Source organism: Schistocerca piceifrons, chromosome 2 (assembly GCF_021461385.2).
Source record: "Schistocerca piceifrons isolate TAMUIC-IGC-003096 chromosome 2, iqSchPice1.1, whole genome shotgun sequence".
Classification (NCBI taxonomy): Eukaryota; Metazoa; Arthropoda; class Insecta; order Orthoptera; family Acrididae; genus Schistocerca; species Schistocerca piceifrons.
Window position 1 is genome coordinate 692676716 of NC_060139.1, and position 22671 is coordinate 692699386.

Consider the following 22671-nt stretch of genomic DNA (forward strand, 5'->3'; position numbering starts at 1 on the left):
TTAATGTTATAATATGTTTGTAATTAGTCAAGTAAACTGTGTTACATGACATATTTCATCTCAGTGGGGACATTGTTGGTGTAACATGTTGATTCTGTGAAATAAAATGGTATTCCACAGTTTGTACATCGCTATTCCACAGAACCGACATGTTACACTTCTAACCACGTAGGCCAAAGAAAGATTTTCATGGAAACCATAAACATTATGTGGATACTCTGGTTTGCTATACTTGTAAGTGCAGCTTCGGTGTAAAAGGTGTCAGCTCAGAACACTGATAAGGCATTTGAGTGTCCTGAGCTCTTGTGAACATCCACTTATGCTTTAGCATCATGGCTTGGTGATGCCTTGGAAGCCACAGAGGAAAGGTTGTGGGCGATAATGTCAATAACAGAACAGTTGATGATGACGGTTGGGAACTCACATTCTGTAATGTCAGATCAGTACAGCAATATGTGTAATAATCTATTTGTGAGCTACAACTTGTGTCAGATCTGTATCAACCACAATTTTAAATGAAATTGCATGGAAGAAACAGAGCAGAATGCAAACTTGTAAAGTAAATTAAATGACATTTGGTTCCTTGTGTGCTATATTTTCTTTGATGGCTCCTTGACATCTTACATGTCAATTATGTTTCTTATTTACTCAGTCAGCTTCACATTTTGCATTATGAAGCTCTCTGGACAATCGTTCAGTGGACACAATCAGTAATGTTTATTATGTATTCAAATAAATGTTTTCATTAGCAGTTTTTTATGTTTCACAATGCCCTCAAACAACATATCTATTTTCATTCCCACTGACAGTGATTTACAGGAAGTAGGGACTACATACTAATGAATGTGAAATAAATATAAAAAGAAAGTAATAGTAATTTACTGTTGTTTGAAAATGAAACATTTGTCTTTGGAAATCAAAGATGATGATCTGTAACGTGAGAAGTTTGACAAGCAGGAAACTATTAAACGAATAGTGTTAATACAGACAGATAAAGAATGAAACCTGCAAAGACAGTACACTAGAAGAAGAGAACTGATGTGATTGGTTGGATGACAAGGGCGGACCTTGTGAGAGGTATGAACTGCAGATGAAATATTTTTTGAATATGTAACACAAATGACTCAGCCCACCATTTGAACCAAACTCGCAAATGAAGAGTGAAGGAGAATGGGAAGCGACAATGTATCATATGAAACCATTTAAAAACTGATGTACAGAAAAAAAATTCTATCTCTATATTCATGTTTATCTATCTTGCCATTTCCTTGCATCTTCTTCTGAACTCAAAACCTGTTACCGATTTTTTGATATTAGTACAATACAGTATGTAATGGTGGTAGCTGTACAAATGCCTTGTTATATTTGTTTTGAATTTTATTCTTCTATTTCCGATGAGGGCCAAAGGTTCAAAGTGCATTTCCCAAGCTGTGAATGCTACAGTTTGTGTAGCTCATTTTGATGTTTGAAATTTCTTTCTGTTCCATTATTATTCTAGTTTCAGAATTTTACACTTGTATTACAAGATAAAGGCTGATATATACTGTTTACAGCAGTGTCCTGCTTTGTTATAACTTATGCATTTCCAGTATCCAAGTACATTAATCACAATTTAATGATTCTCCTTTACAGTCTTGCATCTTTTTGAAATAGGAAGTACTCGTTCTATAGCAGAACTTCCAACTATTTCACATAGCATGAGTGTCATGGAGATTGCCTTGAATCAAGCGGGATCTTCACTGATGAGACAGCTTGCCATTATTGACAAAAATCGTGATTTGTATGTGTCAACCATAAGAGGCATGGCAACACGGAAACTAAGAAAACTTGGTAAATACACTTCTAGTTTTGGAAATCATTAAACCTTTTGTAATTTTACACAATGAATATGTCAAATACTACAGCAAAGGCTACATGAGTCATTATTACATTAGGAATATATTTGTAAGCAGTGTTCACATAACTAAATTCGGAATAAGATAAAAGCAAAGGACTTGCAGCAATAGGCCATTGCCAAAAACACAAGAACTGAAAATGGGAAACAACAATGGCCAGATACAGTAGAAATATGCATATACATGACATATGTTTAAATGAAGTTTCTGTTCAGTGCACAAAAGAGCTGCTACTTTCAATATAGTCAATGATTTTAGAATTTTTGCATCTCATTTTCTATTTGCTTATGGTGACAATCATTAACTACAGTATTAATAGAGCTACTTATAAAAATGTTGAATATAAAATGGAGGAGTTTGGCAATGGTGGCATAACTACTACTATGTTAATGTATTGTTTGACTCCAGTGGTTGGCAATTGTTGATGTACATAGACTATAGTTGTCCAGTTTTCTGACTTCTGCCAATTGAGGACAGAGCACTTGATGTGGTAATAAAAAGTGTGCAAATAACATGCGTACTGAGAACGAAAATGTAAACAAGTTCAGCATAGCTGAAAGTCATACATATTTGAAATTTTTATTGAATCTCAGGAGACAATTTGTAACTAACATAGGAAATTAAAAGCAACTTTAGTAAATGAAGAAAATTTTTAGAAAAACTTGAGAGAAAAGAAAAGTATGCAAAATAAAATAAACATTACAAGATGTTGAAACAATGGTAGGTAGAGCTACATCAACCAAGAAACAAATGGTGCAGAAAGATGGCACACACGATAAACAACTCGCACCACCATACAACCAATAAGACCAACATGTGAACCTTGTGAAGAATGAAAATATCGAGGTGGTACCTATATCTGTAGCATTTCCAATAGGATTGAATATATTCTGCAGAAATTCGGTGTTAAGTGTGTTTCTCAAACACCAAGATAATGGCCCTTTTAGGATCTGTAAAATGATTTTGGTTTGCATAAGTGCAGTGTCTGCTGTATCTCATACAGATGTGGCATGTCATACATTGCTCAGACCATTATGACCAATGAAGACCAGTGCACAAAGCAAAAAAATTGTCTCAGATGCATACAACAACTGAGCAGACCTGTTGCTGGACGTTGTCATAGTACCAGTCTTCCTACAGAATATAACACAGAGATTATGGCATGCACTTCCAGCTATTGGGCTGATGTTATTAAGGAAGTAGGTGAGATTATATTAGCAAGTGGCCTTATAAACAGAGATGGAGGATTTTTCTTGAATTCTGCACAGAATCCTGCTCTCTTCCTGGTGAAACAGCAGAGAAACAGAGTTAATGCTACTTGCTCATCTCTTGGTATTTACTATTCCCTGTTGATAAATTCAGATCTTGGTCAGCTTTGGTTTTGTGGTGGCGTGATCTGTTTACAGTTTGTGTGCTGTCTTTCTGCTTATGCTGTTTAATGGCTCTTGGTCAGTGCACTCTTGCCTGCTGAAAGTTTAAATTTCCATACCAGCTACTCTCCCGCTGCACTTGTGCCTTGAAAGTTATGGGGTGTTCACCTGTCAAAATATTAGTTGTTGTTGAAAGCATTGCACCTGCATTCCTGTTAAAAAATTTTAATTTGATGAAAAAAGGAGAAAGAGGAAAAATTGTTGTGGAAGAGAATGGAGAACATCTCTAGACTTCAGAAGTTCCTGTATTAGCTTACAGGATCCAAATAATTTGAGCAATAAAACAGGAACCTAGATCCCTCCCATATGACATACAAACATGTGAATGTTTGTGCTGCCCTTCAATATCCCATGTTAATCTTATTTGGTACAGGACCTACAAACATGGGGAATATTCTAATAGGTGTTGTACTAGTGTGTCGTGAGCAATCCCTTTAGTAGATCGATTGCATTTTTCTACTATCCTACCAATTAACTGAAGTGTACCATCTGCTTTACGTCTAAAACTGCAACTATCTGACAGCCTTCATCTATAGCTTCAGGGTGTCATTTGAGAAAAGCATGAAATGCATAAATAACCTGAAAGGAATTCCAATGGGCCCTGGAGCCTCATTTATTTTTTTCAATTTTAGCTGTTTCTCTGTGCCATTGATATTAGTGCAGCCCATTCTTGAGTACTGATTGAGTGTTTGGGATCTCCACCAGGCTGGATGAAAGGAAAGACATTAAAGCAATTCAGAAGAGGGCTGCTATATTTGTTACCAGTAGATTCAGTCAACATGCCACAGATGCTTCGGAAACTCAAATTGCAGTCCTGGAGGGAAGTTGATTTTCTTTTCAATGAAAACTATTGAGAAAATTTAGAGAACTGGCATTTGAAACAGACTGCAAAACGATTGTACTGCCGCCAACAATCATTTCATGTAAGCACCAAGAAGATAAGAGGAATTATGTCTCTTATGAAGGCATATAGATAATCATTTTTCCCTTGCTCTATTTGCAAGTGGAACAGGAAAGTAACTGATCGATGGTGGTACAGAGTACCCTCCACCACCATACACCACACATGGCTTGCGGAGTATGGATGTAGATGTAGACATTAAGATCTATATCACTCATGTCTGAGGTCATTTGAGAATTAAACTGGGTCAGTACTCCTTTGTAAAGGAACTTTTGTAAACAGAGTTCAGCATTTCTACTTTTTCTCATCAATCCACAATTTCAGTTCCTGTATCATCCACGAGTGTCTGGAAAATAATGTTTGTGCCTTTACATAATCCAAGAATTTCTTTGGGTTCTGTGAGAGATCTTTTGATAATAATCTGCTTCAGTAGGTGTTGAAGGCAACATGCTTTGCCTTCTTAGACAGCAAACACATTTTGTTTATCTTTTGTCTGTCTATATCGCTATGCTTCCTTGTCTTTATTTCATTAGAAGTTTCTTTACAATGAGTGTGTTCCACGGAAAATCCCATCATGAACTGCTCTACCAGCTATATACTTATCCAGTGCTTGGCCAGCTAGTCTTGTAAACTGTAGCCACATTGCTTCTACAAGCTTCTGTCCTGAGTTAAGTGTTTCAAGTTCCTTGTAAGGATAAGACACTAATGCCCTTTAATAATTTATGGAATGTTCTGGTTGAAAATTGTGAATTACTTATGAATAAAGGAGATGACTCACTCAAAGGCAGAAGCACTACATGGTTGGCTGGCACACAAAGAAAAGTTATGGAGCTTGGCTAGCTTTCAGATTGCACTTCCTTTTTCTGGCTGTAGGAAAAGTATGCACACAAACACACACACACACACACACACACACACACACACACACACACACACACACACATGCACATGGCTGTCTCCCTACATTGTCCTCAGTCGAAAAAGTACAATGTACGGAGAGAGGTGTGCACATTTGTATGTGTGTGTGTGTGTGTGTGTGTGTGTGTGTGTGTGTGTCTTTTTGCTACAGCCAGAAAAAGGAAGTGCATTTCAAAAGAGAGCCAAGCTCCATACCATTTGTTTATGTTTATCAACAATGCAGCACTTCTGCCTTTCAGTGAGTCGTCCCCTTTATTCCTAAATAATTACTAATGCCTCTTTATTTAATTTACTGAATATATCAATCTTTTAACTTGTATTAGCAGCCATTTATATTTCAGTAATCATTGTTGGTACCAGTGCCTTGTGGTTAGCAATAGTCAGACCTGAAGACCAAAAGTCATGGGATCAAATTTCAGTCAGAGCAAGGAATATTTCAGTCTACCTGTAACATAGTTTTCACATCTCAGTGATGTGAAGATTCACCAAGAACACCATGTGGTTTGGACCCCATGTTAAACTGTGATCCTCTCCATAATGGGATTACTGGGGTAGGTCAGCGACATGCAAGTCGCCGAAGTGGTGTCTAATTGGAAAACTTGCACCAGCCTGTTGGTACCCATTTCAATGAGGACATCCTCAAAGAGGTCAGTTCTATTTGTTGCCATTGGATCCAATATATTTCCATTATGAGTGAGCAGCCAAACTGTCTCTTCCAGGTAGCTTTCAGGAACAAACCTGTATTAATCACAATCAATGGCTGATGATTGAGTGTACTCCAATGATGACAATGTGAATGTGTAACATATATCTTGGTAAGCTGATGATTTCTCTAAACTTCTCAGTTACTTCTGAGGGTGAATCTGCTGGTCAATAGAAAGACCAATCACTCATACTGAGTCTTGCTCAATCTCACATGCCTCCTCAATTTATAAGCAGTGGAATTGAGTTTCCTGTCTACTATGACAAATATGACATGTCTGTTTTCTATTTGCCTATCCTTTGGTTGTACACTTATATTTTACCCCAAAATCTCACTGCTATCAATTTCAGATTTTAACATTTTCTGTACTTAGTATTAAGGGAGCTCCTTTAATTTCTGGGAACACTTCAAACTCTGGCATTATGCTCAGAGTGCTTTGACAATTGAGCATTAGTATATTAACACACTAGCCTGTGTGGAGCATTTCTTTGCTTCTCACACTGATATGCTGTGATCATCTCCAACTATTGTTATCTCGACTGAACAAAGTGTCACCTAACCTTAAATAACCTTGTGCACACACCCCACTTAAATACCTGGATAGTAGCCTCTGATTGATGTGTAGTGCACACCTGACCCAATGAGGGGGAGCCTACAGTTCTCAGTCATACATCATAAGTGTCATAGAAACTTCAAAGTCTCTGGTTTGGCCTTCCTCTTCATTCAGAATCAAGGAGCCATGGCCAGTTCTTGGCCAGTGATGCAGGCTATAAGTTCCATTAAAATTCTGAGAGCAAAGCTAGTCTCCTCAGTCTTCTCTATAAATCACAGGAATGATCCAAGTATGAATCAGAGCCCAGACAACAGACATCAATTGTTCCAATGAGTGCCACAATCTGCAGTTGGTTCTACACTGTTCCCCCCTGGGGGCTGCTGGAAAAGCCTCTTCCCCACATTGAATGAAGCATCGAGGGATGCATTAAGAGTGTATAAGGTGATCCTCCCCATTCTTTGCTGCCACTTCCCTAAGGGGTTCCATTTTTGCCATTCATGTGAACTGCTGACAATTAATGGATTACTATCCTTTTGCATTTGCCTGCCCTTGATATGTGTCACAACATGTTTCCCAACAAGTGAAGTGAGTCTGGTTGGCTCAGTTTTAGTTTTAGTGGGAGACAGTATCTCAAACTTGTTGCTTAGAAATGTAGTTGTCTTGAATAACACTTAGGAAATAGCTGGAACGACACTAAACCCAATTTACAGCTGATGCAATAGATGATGGGGCTCTTATTAATATTCCCTACATACATTTGCTAGAAGTAGGATGTGAGTATCTAATACTGCTGACTGCACAGGTTGGGTTTAATTGCTGGACAATTCAGAGGAGGAAGTTCCATGACGTGTGTGGTTATCTTTACTCATATCATTAGGATGTAGAGTTTCCCATAACAGCAGCATTTCTGCTAAATGTGTTATGTTCATTTATGACTTTTCTAAATATTATTATAGTAAGTCATAGCAAAAATATTAATTGTAAACACATTACACAACTTCTTTCATTCTACAGCGCTTCATAGTGGAAATGCCTGAATTACAGTACTTGTCCAAATAAATGAATTCTGTATGAGGGTAGTTAATTGCTGACTGGGTAGATGAGGTACTGATCAGCAGTCAGGCACATAAATGGGCCAGGTAACTGATGAGCTTTAGTAGAACAAGGTCTTTAGTCAGAGAAATAACAATGATGCACAACTCATCTAAATTCAGTTACTCACTTCACCTGCACCCCTCCTCGAAATTGTGGCCCAGTTAGATTCAGTAGTGATATTATCCAGGGTGTATGATAGGGAAATGAAAGACATTGATTGGGGTGGAACACAAGAGGAGCAGGTTAGGAAATATTATACAGGTATGAGAGCTGTAGATACACCTACAGAAAAAATTTGGGGGGAGGGGGAGGGTGTATAATACCATGAAGAAAATGTACAGGGAAAATCTGGAGTTGTGTGTGTGTGTGTGTGTGTGTGTGTGTGTGTGTGTGTGTGTGTGAGAGAGAGAGAGAGAGAGAGAGAGAGAGAGAGAGAGAGAGAAACAGGTGTAGGGAAGAAAACAGGAGTCAGGCTACAAATCGAAAATTTGCCATTCTATCCTCAGCCAGTACAAGCATATTGTTGGTCACTTATTACTTCTTTTACTTCATTTGAAAAATCAGAGGATAGTGTGGACATACCATCTCCAATAGCACTGTGCCTTGTAAAGCAGTGTGATGTTCATACCAATATTTCAATTGAAGAGCACTTTACTTTTGAAAAATATCAAAGGGTGTGTGCAACTCATACGAGGGCAGGGAAGTGTGATGAGGTGTGATCAAAAGTGAGGAGCAGAGGTAGATGAAGGGCAGGAGCATGTGAAAGATGAGGCAGGTGAGGTTGCAGGAACAAAGAATATTTTGGATTTACAGTTTCCAAGCTCACATTCAGGAAATCTGGCATTAGAGGTGAGACTACTAGTTCTGAAGATGTAACTGTCTACTTACCTGCTGGTTACAGCTGACTGCATTGTGCTTGCACTGCAGCTCTGCAGGGACATAGGATTGGGCCATGTGTAGTGGGCAAGGATAGAAAGGAAACTAGGTGCAGGAATGAGGGTTGAAAGATGGCTGATGAATAGAAGGGAGATTTAGCAGGTGCATAGGGTAAAGGTGTGACACCAGTAAGCTTGTTCTGGCCTCAGCCTGGGGGACTTGTGTGTGGCACAAGAGTGTATTGGTTGGGGGATATAGAACAGAGGAAGATGGATATTGTAGATGGAAGAGTATGGGTGCAGGATGAGTGAATTAGGGTCCTGCAGCAGGATGGAGATGGATATGGGGCGGATACTAGTAGAGGCCAGGAGGATTATGGGATCAAAAGAAGTATTGGGAAGACAGCTTCCATCTACTTAGTCCAAACAAGCTTGTATTTAGGGATTGGAGGGGGGGGGGGGGGGGGAAGATCCAGGTGACATGGATTGCAGAGCAGTCATTGAAATCAGACATAATACGCTCAGCAGCATGTTCTGCCAATATGTGGTCAACCTGGCCACAATCTGATGGTGCCCAATCATTCAGCTGGACAACTGATCAGTGGTCATATTCACATAAAATGTTGTGTAGAAATCACAGAAGTGCCAGTATATAATACAAGTATGTCTGCTTTCACAGGGGCCCTGCCTCTGATAGGATAGAACAGTGCCTCTGATAGGATAGAACAAATGTCAAATGGACTGGAGTAGTATGGCTGTGTGGGTATATGAGACAGGTCATGAACCTGGACCTTCCTCAGACATATGATCCATGTGGCATGGGGATGGGATTAGGTGTGGTGTAAGGTTGGACTAAGATACAGGGTCGATTTTGGGAGGGGTTGAAAGGACTGTGGGTGGTACTTTCCTTATTTCTGGGTACAATGGTAAAGAATTGAAGCTGTTGCAAAGGATATGGTTTAATTGTTCAATCCAGGATGATACTGAAAAGGGTGGGGCCTCCTTTGTGATTGGTTCTTCGGGGTGGTCGGAGGATTAAAGCTGCATGTGGACCTGGCACAGAACATCTCTTTGTGGAGTAGGTTTGGAGGATACTGCCTATATGTGAAGGCCATAATAAGAAGTTCTGTTCCTCAACACTGCAGGTGCACTATCCACAAGTGCACTTTCACCCTTCCCAAAGTAGTGTTCCACCACCAAACCAGTCAAAGAGTATCCTAGTCAATGTTATGTAATTGGATAGATAAAAAATCTACTCACCATGAGGCAGCAGGAAAACACACACATAAAAGAAGTTTATACTTATGCAAGCTTTTGGAGCCAGTGGCTCCTCTTTATGGCAGAAGGGTTGAAGGGGAGTGAAGAGGGGTGAAGGAAAAGAAGTGGAGAGGTGTAGGAAAAGGGGTTGATCTCGGAAAAGTCATGCAAGATGTAAAAATCTGAGAGCTTCAAAGGAGGAAGACAGGGTAATATGCAAGATAGAGATTACTGCAGAAGCATTGTATATGAGTTAATAAGAGTGGAAAGCTAAGTGCACTGTACGTAACAGAGATGGGAGGGGGATGGCAAAAAATAGACAGGACATAAAATGAAAGATTTAGAAAATTAAAGCAGAGTGAAGAAAGGAGTAGTTACTGTGAAGAAATGCTGAGACGAAAGAAACTTAGCCTAAATTAAGGCCAGGTGTGAGGCGAGCATCAAGGACGTGCTGTAGCGCTAGTTCCCATTTGATGAATTCTGAGAGACTGGTGTCTGTGGGAAGAATCCAGATGACAAATGCGGTGAAACAGACACCAAGGTCATGACTGTCATGTTGGGAGAATTAAATTTCATGTGGTCCTAATCTGAATTCCATGCCACTTTCCTTGACGTTGATCTCACCCTCACCAAAGGCCAGCTACACACTTCTGTCCACATTAAACCTACTAGCAAACTATAGTATTTATATTTTGACAGTTTCCATCCTTTCCATGTCAGACATTCCCTCCCACACAGCCTTGGCATTCGAGGCAAAGATATTTGTTTGGGTGCAGACTCTTTACAGCAATAAACCACCATTCTCACTTCAGCCTCCACTGAACGTAATTATCCCATCAACCTAGATCAAAAGCAGATTTGTGATTGTATTAATCAGCTACTTTGATAAGACCACAACTTCCTAAAGTCGTACCCTGAATGAGATCCATTCTGTCTGAGATTTTGCCAACCAAACCTAGAATAGCTTTCTGTTGCCCTCCCAATGTCCACAATATCCTTGTCAGACCCTATGCTCCTTCTGCACCCACCTCCCTACTCATATGGCTCCTATTCCTGTGACTGCCCCCACAGCAAGACTTGCCCTATGCACCCTCCTACCACCACCTGTGCCAACACTGTAACTGTCAAAACATATACTATGAGATGGAGAGCCACCTGTGAAACGACACATGTCATATATCAGCTGTTATGTAAACACTGTTCAGCCACTTCATCATGGCTACTACCAGTTTATCATTTAGGATGAATGAGCATAGGGAGAGAATGCATATCAGCAATACACAATATCCTGTTGCAGAGCATGCTGTACAACATGACAGTCCTGTTTCACCATATGCACCATCTGAATTCCAGACACCAGTTTCTCAGAACTCTGCAAATGGGAACTAGCACTACAACATGTGTGCTCACCACGCACCTGACCTTAATTTACGTTAAGTTTCTTCTGTCTCAGCATTTATTCACAATAACTACTCCTTTCCTCACTCTCCTTTAGTTTTCTACATCTTTCATTTTCTGATCTGTCTATTTTTTGCCATCCCCCTCCACCTTTGTTACGTACAGTGCATGTACGATGTTTTTTCAGTAATCTCTGTCTTGCATATTACCATTTCTTCCACTACTAAGCTCTCAGGTTTTCATATCTCTTTGGGTGCAGTCTCCAACAATCAGTTTTTCCTTCTCGTCCCATCCGGTGAGTCTCTCCTGACCTGTTGTTCTGGGTGACTCTTCGGAAATCTACCCCTTTTCCTAAACCTCTCCAGTCCTTTTCCTTCACCCCATTTTCCTCCCCCTTCAACCCTTTTGCCAGAAGAAGGAGCTACTGGCTCGTAAAGCTTGCATAACTATAACTTTCTTTTTTTGTTTGTGTTCTCCATCTGCTGCTTGGCGAGTAGATTTTTTTATACTTTCAGTTACATTATATTGTCAAAAATTGATTATTTTCGTTGTAATATCCTACTCCAGCCGCACACCACACCTACACTCAAGTCAATAATAACTGGTTCACTTTATGGATTTCTTCTTCTTCATCTTCTTCTGCTTCAGTCAGAAGATGTACATTTTTAGTGCTGCACATTTTCATAATTTTGGCTGAGGTAAACTGATGCTGCACTGTTCATTTTTGACATTCCAGTGTTGAAGTTGTCACAAAATCAGCTAAGTAAAAAGTCCATGGAGTTCGCATGTTTATTTATTATGTAAAAGCTGACTTAGGACTTTGCTTTGTGGGGGACCACACATGCCAGGTTCATCTGCCAATTTGAAATTATATTTTACTGTTCACATTGCTTCTCCATTATCTTTCATTAATTGTATTAGTAGTCATTTGTGTTGTGATATATCGCAAAATTTTGAACATTTACGAGTGTCGTGATAAACTTGTACTATTATTGACAATTATATGCTTAAAATTACTTCTGCTCCTTTAAAAAGCCAGCCTACTGTTGTTCTAAACATCATTCTCTAGTAGCATTATATAAGTACATGAGAATCAGAATAGTTATCTACAGACTGAGTAGCAGAGGTACAGATCAGCAGAAACACACATAGAATAGATCAGATAACTCCTGATCTTTAGTAGAACAAGGTCTTTAGTCGGAAAGGTCTTTATTCAGATGCTTGCAAAATTATATTTTGAAAATTTTTTGTAAATTACAAGCATTGTGGATAACTGATTTCATAGCAAAACAGCATTTGTGATTCACAATTACTGTCAAGGAATAGATCACCCCAAATTCTAGTGTATATCAGTGCAGATTGATGTACATTTTGGAGAATTTTCAGAAGGTACCATTGTTGTGTTGTATGCCGCTAGTGGTCATGGAAGGTGCCATAACGGCTGTACAATACGTGAATGCCATCCTCCGACCGATAGTGTAACCATATTGGCAGCATATTGGCGAGGCATTCATCTTCATGGATGACAATTTGCACCCACATCATGCACATCTTGTGAATGACTTCCTTCAGGATAATGACATTGCTCAACTAGTGGCCAGCATATTCTCCAGACATGAACCCTATCAAACATGCCTGGGATAGATTGAAAAGGGCTGTTTAAGGATGATGTGACCCACCAACCACCCTGAGGGATCTACGCCGAATTGCTGTTGACCAGTGGGACAAACTGAAACAACAGTGCCTTAGTGAACTTGTGGATAGTATGCCAAGACGAAAACAGGCATGCATCAATGCAAGAGGACATGCTACTGGGTATTAGAGGTATCGATGTGAACAGCAATCTGGACCACCACCTCTGAAGGTCTCGCTGTATGGTGGTACAACATTGAACATGTGGTTTTCATGAGCAGTAAAAAGGGCAAAAATGTTTATGTTGATCTCTATTCCAAATTTTTGTACAGTTTCCAGAACTCTCAGTACCGAGGTGATGCAAAACTTTTTTTGAGGTGTTTAATTGTGATAAGTTGCTTGAAAACTGAAATTGATTGCAGTGAAATTCCTGGCAAAAATTTAAGTGTATATCAAAGGGCTAGGCTAATTGGAAATGGAAGTAGTGTATTTTTTGCACTACACAAGAAACTTAAATCACTGAGACAGAAACTGAACCTGCATGTGAGCTGTTTGGGCAAGTTTCAGTATCAGGATTAGGCATAAAATGGCAACTGGATCCTTCTATTGCCCTCCAGACTCACCTCCTGATGTAATCGTAAATTTTAGAGAAAACCTCAGTTTGCTTGTACACATGTTCCCCAGTCATACTGTAATCATCAGTGGATACTTTAATCATTCAACAATCAAGTGAGAAAATTACAATTTTGTTAGTAGTGGATATGTCAAGACATCCTATGAAACATTACATCTGCATCTACATCATACTCCACGAGCCACCTAATGGTGTGTGGAAGAGGGTACTTTTTGTACCAGTAGCTGAGGCCTCCAACCCTCTTGCACTCACAAATAGCACATGGGAAGCATGATTGTTGGTAAGCCGCTGGCCGCTGTATTGACTCTAATTTCTCGAACTTTCTCCTTGTGGTCACTACGTGACATTAAATGTGGCGGGGGGGGGGGGGGGGGGGGTTAGTAATAATATGTCTGACTTCCCAGAAGGTGCTCCCTCGAAATTTCAGAAGTAAATCTCTCTGTGATGCACAGCATTTTGAAATGTGCCACTCTTCATTGGATCTTCTCTCTCTCTTCTATCAGCCCTTTCTGTTAGGTATCCCAGATAGATGAACAATACTCAAGAATTGGTTGAACAAGCACCTTAAAGCCACTTCCTTCATGGTTGAGTTACATTGCCTTAAGATTCCTACTATGAATCTGAGTCTGGGATCTAATTTTCCCACTATTTGTTTTGTGTAGACATTCCACTTACATTCGACCTGGATAGTTACTCCTAGATATTTTTTTGTAGATACTGTTTCTAGCGGTTTGTCATCAATAGTGTAGCTATGCAGTAGTGGATTTCTTATCCTATTAATGCATAATACATTAAATTTTATTTACATTCAGGATCAACTGCCAGAGACTCCACCATTCATCAATTCTCTGTTTGCAGAATCCATGTTGATTTTTATAGAGGAGATTCTCTTTCTCCAAGAATGTCATTATTCTTGAGCATAAAACATGTTCCATAATTCTACAAAAGATTTACATCAACGATATGGGTCTATAATTGTGTGCATCTGTCCTATGGCCCTTCTGAAAAACGGGAATGAGCTGTGCTTTCTTCCAGTTGCTAGGTACCCTTTGTTGTTCAAGCAATCTACAATAAATTACTGCTAGAAGGGGAGCTAGCTCTTTCACAGAATCTTTCTAGTATGTTATAGGTGTCTCATTTGGTGCTGACACCTTTCCACTACTAAGCGACTTGAGTTGTTTGTCTATTCCATGATCAATTATCTCAATATCTGCCATTTCAGCATCCATACAATGATTGAAAGGAAGGACTGTGCTAAGATCTCCCATGGTGAAACAATTTTGGAAGACTGAAATCAGTATTTTGGGCTTCTCTCAGTTACACTACTGGCCATTAAAATTGCTACACCAAGAAGAAATGCAGATGATAAATGGGTATTCGTTGGACAAATATATTATACTAGAACTCACATGTGATTACATTTTCACGCAGTTTGGGTGCATAGATCCTGAGAAATCAGTACCCAGAACAACCACCTCTGGCCTTAATAACGCCCTTGATAATCCTAGGCATTGAGTCAAACAGAGCTTTGATGTCGTTTACAGGTACAGCTGCCCATGCAGCTTCAACATGATACCACAGTTCATCAAGAGTAGTGACTGGTGTATTGTGATGAGCCAGTTGCTTGGACACCATTGACCAGACGTTTTCAGTTGGTGAGAGATCTGGAGAATGTGCTGGCCAGGGCAGCAGTTGGACATTTTCTGTATCCAGAAAGCCCCGTACAGGACCTGAACATGTGGTCATGCATTATCCTGCTGAAATGTAAAGTTTCGCAGGGATCGAATGAAGGGTAGAGCCACAGGTCGTAACACACCTGAAATGTAACGTCCACTGTTCAAAGTGCCATCAATGTGAACAAGAGGTGACCGAGACGTGTAACCAGTGGCACCCCATACCATCACGCCGGGTGTTACGCCAGTATGGCGATGATGAATACATGCTTCCAATGTGCGTTCACTGCGATGTCGCCAAACACGGATGCGACCATCATGATGCTGTAAACAGAACCTGGATTCCTCCAGAAAAATGACATTTTGCCATTCGTGCACCCAGGTTCATCGTTGAGTACACCATCACAGGCGCTCCTGTCTGTGATGCAGCATCAAGGGTAACCGCAGCCATGGTCTCCGAGCTGATAGGCCATGCTGCTGCTAATGTTGTCGAACTGTTCATGCAGATCGTTGTTGTCTTGCAAATGTCCCCATCTGTTGACTCAGGGATTGAGACATGGCTGTACAATCCATTACAGCCATGCGGATAAGATGCCTGTCATCTCAACTGCTAGTCATACGAGGCCATTGGGATCCGTATTACCCTCCTTTTATTTTATTTATTTATTTGTCAAGTTCTGTAGGACCAAATTGAGGAGCAAATCTCCAAGGTCACGGAATGTGTCAGTACATGAAATTACAACATAAATGTAATAACAGATAAAAGTAAAAGTTCATGAACTTTAAAAAAGTCAGTCCATAAGTTTAAGTAAACGCTATCAGCAATCAGCTTAAATTTTCAAGGAACTCCTCGACAGAATAGAAGGAGTGACCCATCAGGAAACTCTTCAGTTTCGATTTGAAAGTGTGTGGATTACTGCTAAGATTTTTGAATTCGAGTGGCAGCTTATTGAAAATGGATGCAGCAATATACTGCACACCTTTTTGCACAAGAGTTAAGGAAGTCCGATCCAAATGCAGGTTTGATTTCTGCCTTGTATTAACTGAGTGAAAACTGCTTATTCTTGGGAATAAACTAATATTGGTAACAAGAAATGACAATAAGGAATATACGTATTGAGAGACCAATGTCAAAATACCCAGCCTCGTGAACAGAGGTTGACAAGAGGTTCGTGAACTAACACCCCTTATTGCCCGAACCGCCCATTTCTGAGCCAAAAATATCTTTTCAGACTGAGAAGAGTTACCCCAAAATATAATACCATATGACAATAGCGAATGAAAATAAGCAAAGAGACTAATTTTCATGTCGAACGATCACTCACTTCTGATACCGTTCAAATAGTAAAAATGGCAGTATTAAGTCTTTGAACAAGATCCTGAATGTGGGCTTTCCGTGACAGCTTACTATCTATCTGAACACATAGAAATTTGAACTGTTCAGTTTTACTAATCATATGCCCATTCTGTGAAATTAAAATGTCAGGTTTTGTTGAATTGTGTGTTAGAAACTGTAAAAACTGAGTCTTACTGTGATTTAGCATTAGTTTATTTTCTACAAGCCATGAACTGAGGTCATGTACTGCACTATTTGAAACCGAGCCAATGTTGCACACAACATCCTTTACTACCAAGCTAGTGTCATCAGCAAACAGAAATATTTTAAAGTTACCCGTAATACTAGAGGGCATATCATTTATATAATAAGGAACAGGAGTGTCCCAAACACTGATCCCTGGGGCACCCCCCACTTGACAGTACCCCACTCAGACCCCACATCACAGCCGTTATCAACATTGTGAATAATGACCTTTTGCTGCCTGTTGCTAAAGTAAGAGGTGAACCAATTGCGAGCTACTCCCTGTATTTCATAATGGTCCAACTTCTGGAGCAATATTTTGTGATCAAAACAATCAAATGCCTTAGTTAAATAAAAAAAAAATATGCCAAGCATTTGAAACCTTTCATTTAACCCATCCAGTACCTCACAGACAAAAGAGAATATAGCATTTTCAGTTGTTAAATGACTTCTAAAGCCGAAATGTACATTTGATAGCAAATCATATGATATAAAATGATCAATTATCCTTACATACATAGCCTTTTCAATAACTTTTGCAAACACTGATGGCATAAGAATAGGTCTAAAATTATCTACATCATCCCTTTCTCACTTTTTATAAAGTGGCTTTACTACTGAGTACTTTAATCATTCAGGAAACTGACCATTCCTAAAGGAAAAATTACAAATATGGCTAAATACAGGACTAACATGTGCAGCACAGTACTTTAATATTGTGCTAGACACTCCATCATAACCATGAGAGTCCTTAGTCTTCAGTGATTTAATTATTGACTCAATATCCCTCTTGTCTGTATCACAGAGGAGTATTTCAGACATCAATTTCGGAAAGGCATTTGCCAAGAAAGTTATATGATTTCCTGTAGAAACTAAATTTTCATTTAATTCACCGGGAATGCTCAGAAAATGATTGTTAAATACTGTACATACATCTGATTTATCAGTAACATAAATATTTTTACTGCGAACTGACTTTATATCATCGACCTTGTGCTGCTGACCAGACACTTCCTTCACAACTGACCATATGGTTTTAATTTTATCCTTGAATTAGCTATTCTATTCGCACACCACATACTCTTTGCCTTCCTGTTAACATTTTTAAGCACCTTACAGTACTATTTTTAATGGTCTACTGTAGCTTGATTGTGACTACTTCTAACATTTTGATATAATTCCCACTTTGTTCTACATGACATCCTTATCCCACTAGTCAGCCACCAGGGCTGCCCATCATTACTGCTAGTACCCCATTTAGAATGTTCTAATGGAAAGCAACTCTCAAAGAGCATGAGAAATGTGTTAAGGAGAGCATTGTATTTATCATCTATGTTATCGGCACTATAAACATCCTGCCACTCTTGTTCCTTGACAAGGTTAGAAACCTCTCTATTGCTGTTGGATTAATTTTCCTACATAGTTTGTAATTAAATATGACATTGGTTTGAGTACAAAAGCCTTTTAGTGTTAAAATGTGTGCATCATGGTCTGAAAGGCCATTCATGCTTTTACTAAAAGAATGCCCATCTAGTAATGAAGAATGAATAAAAATATTGTCTATGGCTGTGCTACTGTTCCCCTGCACCCTAGTTGGAAAAAACACAGTTTGCATCAGATCACATGAATTTAGGAGATCTACCAACATCCTTTTCCTTGCACCATCATATACAAAATTTATATTGACGTCACCACATATAACTAGTTTCCAGTACTTCCTACAAAGTGAATCAAGAACCCTCTCTATCTTGAGCAGAAATGCTCTGAAGTCAGAGTTAGAGGACCTATAAACAACAACAATTAGAAGTTTAGTTTCACTAAATTCAACTACCGCTGCACAACATTCAAATATCTGCTCAGTGCAGTGTTGTGATACCTCTATGGACTCAAATGGAATACTGTTTTTTACATACAGAGCCACTCCCCCACCCCGCAAGGATCTCCTTGAAAAACAGCCAGCTAATCTGTAGCCTGGTAAAGGAAGCCTCTGAATTGTCAGATTATTTAAGTGGTGCTCTGATATACCAATAATTTCATAGTCAACATCTATAAGCAGTCCACTAACTTTATCTCTAATACCTCCTATATTTTGATGAAATATGCTAATTTCTTCTCTACTTGGAAACATTACATCCTCAGAAGATGAGCCCATAGTTAGAGGGATTTCCTTTATGCAGGTATACCTATAAGCTGAGTTCAATCTAAAAAATGTGCACCTCTAACACCAACTACTACAGGAACTTTTCCACAAGTGACACCACCACCACCACCACCACCACCCACTACACTATCACCTATAAGCTTAGACATATTCTGCTAACAGTCATTGGATCTCGACCAACGCGAGCAGCAATGTTGCGATACGATAAACCACAATTGCGATAGGCTACAATCAGACCTTTATCAAAGTCGGAAATGTGATGGCATGCATTTCTCCTCCTTACACGAGGCATCACAACGACATTTCACCGGACAATGCTGGTCAACTGCTGTTTGTGTATGAGAAATCGGTTGGAAACTTTCCTCATGTCATCACGTTTTAGGTGTCACCACTGGCGCCAACCCTTGTGTGAATGCTCTGAAAAGCTAATCATTTGCATATCACAGCATCTTCTTCCTGTCGGTTAAATTTCGCATCTGTAGCACGTCACCTTCGTGGTGTAGCAATTTTAATGGCCAATAGTGTATCTTCCGCTTCACTGCCAGTATGATCACTGAATAAATTAATAGATGATTTTGACCCACTTACTGATTTTACATATGACCAAAATGTCTTAGGATTTTTACTCAGATAGGATGACAAAGTGTTGCTTTCAAAGTCATTGAACACTTCTCTCATTATTCTCCTTATGCTCATTTTCACTTCGTTCAGCTTTTGTTTGTCAGCTAGGTTTTTATTTCTCTTGAATCTGAGATGAAGTTCTCTTTGTTTACGTAACATGGCTGCTAAACCATGGTGGTTCTTTCCCATCCTTTAAGACATTACTCAGAACATATTTGTTTAGGGCATATTGCATGATTCCTTTGAATTTTTTCCATTTGTTTTCCATATCTTCGTCCTCATCACCGAATATTTGATGCTGGCTGCTCAGATACGCTGAATCTGTATCCTGTCACTTTTGCTAAACAAAAAAATCTTCCTACCTCTCTTAATATTCTTTGTCAGACCCATTGTCATAGATGCTATCACAGCCTTATAATCTATGCTAATTGATTCGATAAGTTCAGGTCTGTTTGTTGTCAGGAGATCTAAGCCATTACCCTCATGAGTCGGTTATATAACTATCTGCCCAAAGAAATTTTTACACAAGACATCCAGAACAATGTCAGATGAATTCCTGTCTCTGGCACCAATTTTGATAGCATGGCACTCCCAATCCATACCTGGCAAGTTGAAGTCACCCCCTATTACAACAGCACGACCAGGAAAATTATTATTGGTATTCTGCAACTTCGGTTTGAAGCACTCTACCACTAGAACTCCCAGGTATTCTCTAAAAGCATCTGATTACCATTTTTGACTGATCTTTGATACTTAACTTCACCGAGATTAATTCACAATCGGAAACTGTGATAACCTTGCTAGATTTTATTGAATACTTTACTGCAATAAACACACCACCAACATTGGAGACTTACCTATCCTTACAGTAAATATTCCAACCTCAATTTAGGACTTTGTTGTCATTAATATCTGGTTTCAATTAACTTCCTGTTTCTAATATGATCTGTGAATTATAGCTTTCAGTAAATGATACTAATTCTGACACCTTTCCATGGATGTTCCTGCACTTTGCTGAAATCATATTAACCTTTTCTATATCTGATCTGTGATGATGAACGTTCTCTGAGGACATTGTGGCTAATTTATCAGGCAAATCATCTTTGATCCTGAGCGAGGGTTTCTCTAACCTAGAAAAGCCCCTTGTGCACACCATAAGTACTATGCTATCCTAGTAGCTGCTTCCTGCATGTAATGCATGCCTGACCTATTAAGGGGAACCCTACAATTCTGTACCCAATTTTGGAGGTCGAGAAATTCACATCCAGTATCATCGCAGAATCATCTGAGCCTCTGCTTTACACCTTCTACTCTGCTCCAAACAAGAGTACCTTGATCAGTCCTGATTATCATGCTACAAATAGACTCCTTAGCTTGCATCCCATGTGTAATGGTGGCTGCCTTCACCAAATGAGCCTCCACCAGAATGAGCTGAGGATGCCCTCAGAACCCAAACAGCAGGCATTGTTCATGCTGACTTGCGGTACTATATGTAGGCGGTTGCACCCAGTACGCATAATAGCTGCCAGCAGCACCTCTTCCACAACTTGGATGAGACCTCCCAGAAAGCATACTGAGCACAGACTGGCATGTTTTCCCACTTTCCCTGCTATATCCCTGAGGGGCTCCATCACCCGCCTAACATTGGAGCTCCCAATGACAAACACACCCATCCACGGTACTTGTCCAGACTGGGCAACAGAAGAGGCATCCCTTCCTGGCTCAGAGTTATCATCAACACTGGGTAGAATCTTGTACCTCTTGCTAAGGCATAGGTAGACAGCTACATGACCTGCTCTCTCTTTCTGCCTACCACCCAGTGACCCACGAACCCACCTCTGTCTGCTGCCCACTCTTGAGTGAAGATGGACTGGTCAGATGTTGCATATCTGAAAATGCAGTGACACCCAGCTCACCAAGGGATTTCAACGGCACCAAAGATGTTGCAGGTCTTGTTACCAGTGCCCCAATGTCACTGCAACTTTGAGAATTATCCAGAAGCATGTCAACAGTAGCCAACACTGCTATCATCTGTTTACAGACATCAGCCAATTCTCCTTGAGTTAAAACGCAACTTAACTACTCGTATTGTTTTTACTTAATAATGGGGTTCCTCATAGTTACTCATGATCTGCCACAGTGGTGGTCCTGAATCCATTAACAGTCACTGTAAATTTAACTATAACACTAAATTAATAATTAATCTTGCATAATGTTTCAGTATATTTATTATACTTTCAAAACAAAATCAAATCATTATTACAGAAGTAAACAATACTTACAATACAAATCGAACAGCTAAATGCTCACTGCTCAAAAACCAAAACCAGACTGACTCCCTGTGCCAATGTGGCTACCCCTATATATATATATTCCAAACAATCCTGAACAATCTTCGGCATTGTTTAGAATCATTTTTTGATTAACTAACAATTAAAATTAACATATAAGAACTGAAAATACATACATAAACGTATGTTCACTCCAGAACAGCAAGTACAATTCTATGTTGGATCGTATTTGTGATACTATTCGAGTATAATATTTCGAATACATAATTACAATAATGCATTTACATATTTCGTTAATTACTTGAAGCTTCCTTCATTGAAAATGTTCCCTTCATTTACAGAGCTTCTACACTTTGAGGTAAATGAAATCAAACAGTTATTTTTGCAGTTATAATTTTTTCTAGAGAAGTTACATATTTTGTATGCATGTGTAATCCGAATTCATCTGGAGAATGTATATTTTAAGTGGGTCTAAATGGACTGTTACGTTTCAACACTCCAAAAGGATTTGTGAAACTGAAAGTTGAACAAAACCTTTTCTGACACATGGAGGAACAAGCATTTTACTTATGGTATGAAATAAATCCAGTATCTGATTAAATATGTAAATTAATATGAAGCATAATACAAAATTATTACTCAATAGTACAAAGATCCAGTTATTTCTTAAATATATGAGGTAATTTGCAGTACACAGACCGCTTTACAGAAAATCTTGATGTTGGCAGTTCGCAGACTGCTGTGTAGAATGGAATGCCTGAACAATGACCGATTATTCTATTTTTCATTCATAAAGACACTTCCGATGCTTAATTTCCATCATTACAAACATATAACTATTACTCACAGGAATATTTACGCAATACAATCGTTGCTTCTTCCTTAATAGTAAGTGTCAACATATAGTAGTATTGAGACATCATGAGTGTGGTTGCAAATTGCTCATTCCTCACGATAATATGGCTACATAACAGAGCATATTTGCATATAAGTAAGTTTTTGCAACTTACGTGTAGATACACAATAAATGAATCATAAATTACTGCTACATCACG

The 22671-nt window shown here is 39.2% G+C and overlaps 1 protein-coding gene across 1 annotated transcript in view; it reads left to right on the forward strand.

Annotated features, from left to right (window-relative positions):
* LOC124777183 (intraflagellar transport protein 80 homolog) overlaps positions 1-22671 on the forward strand; it is a 430351-nt gene that overhangs the window by 243921 nt on the left and 163759 nt on the right. The window contains exon 10 of the mRNA XM_047252496.1: positions 1633-1830. Within this exon, the coding sequence (XP_047108452.1) occupies positions 1633-1830 (198 nt within the window). The remainder of the gene's footprint in view (positions 1-1632; positions 1831-22671) is intronic.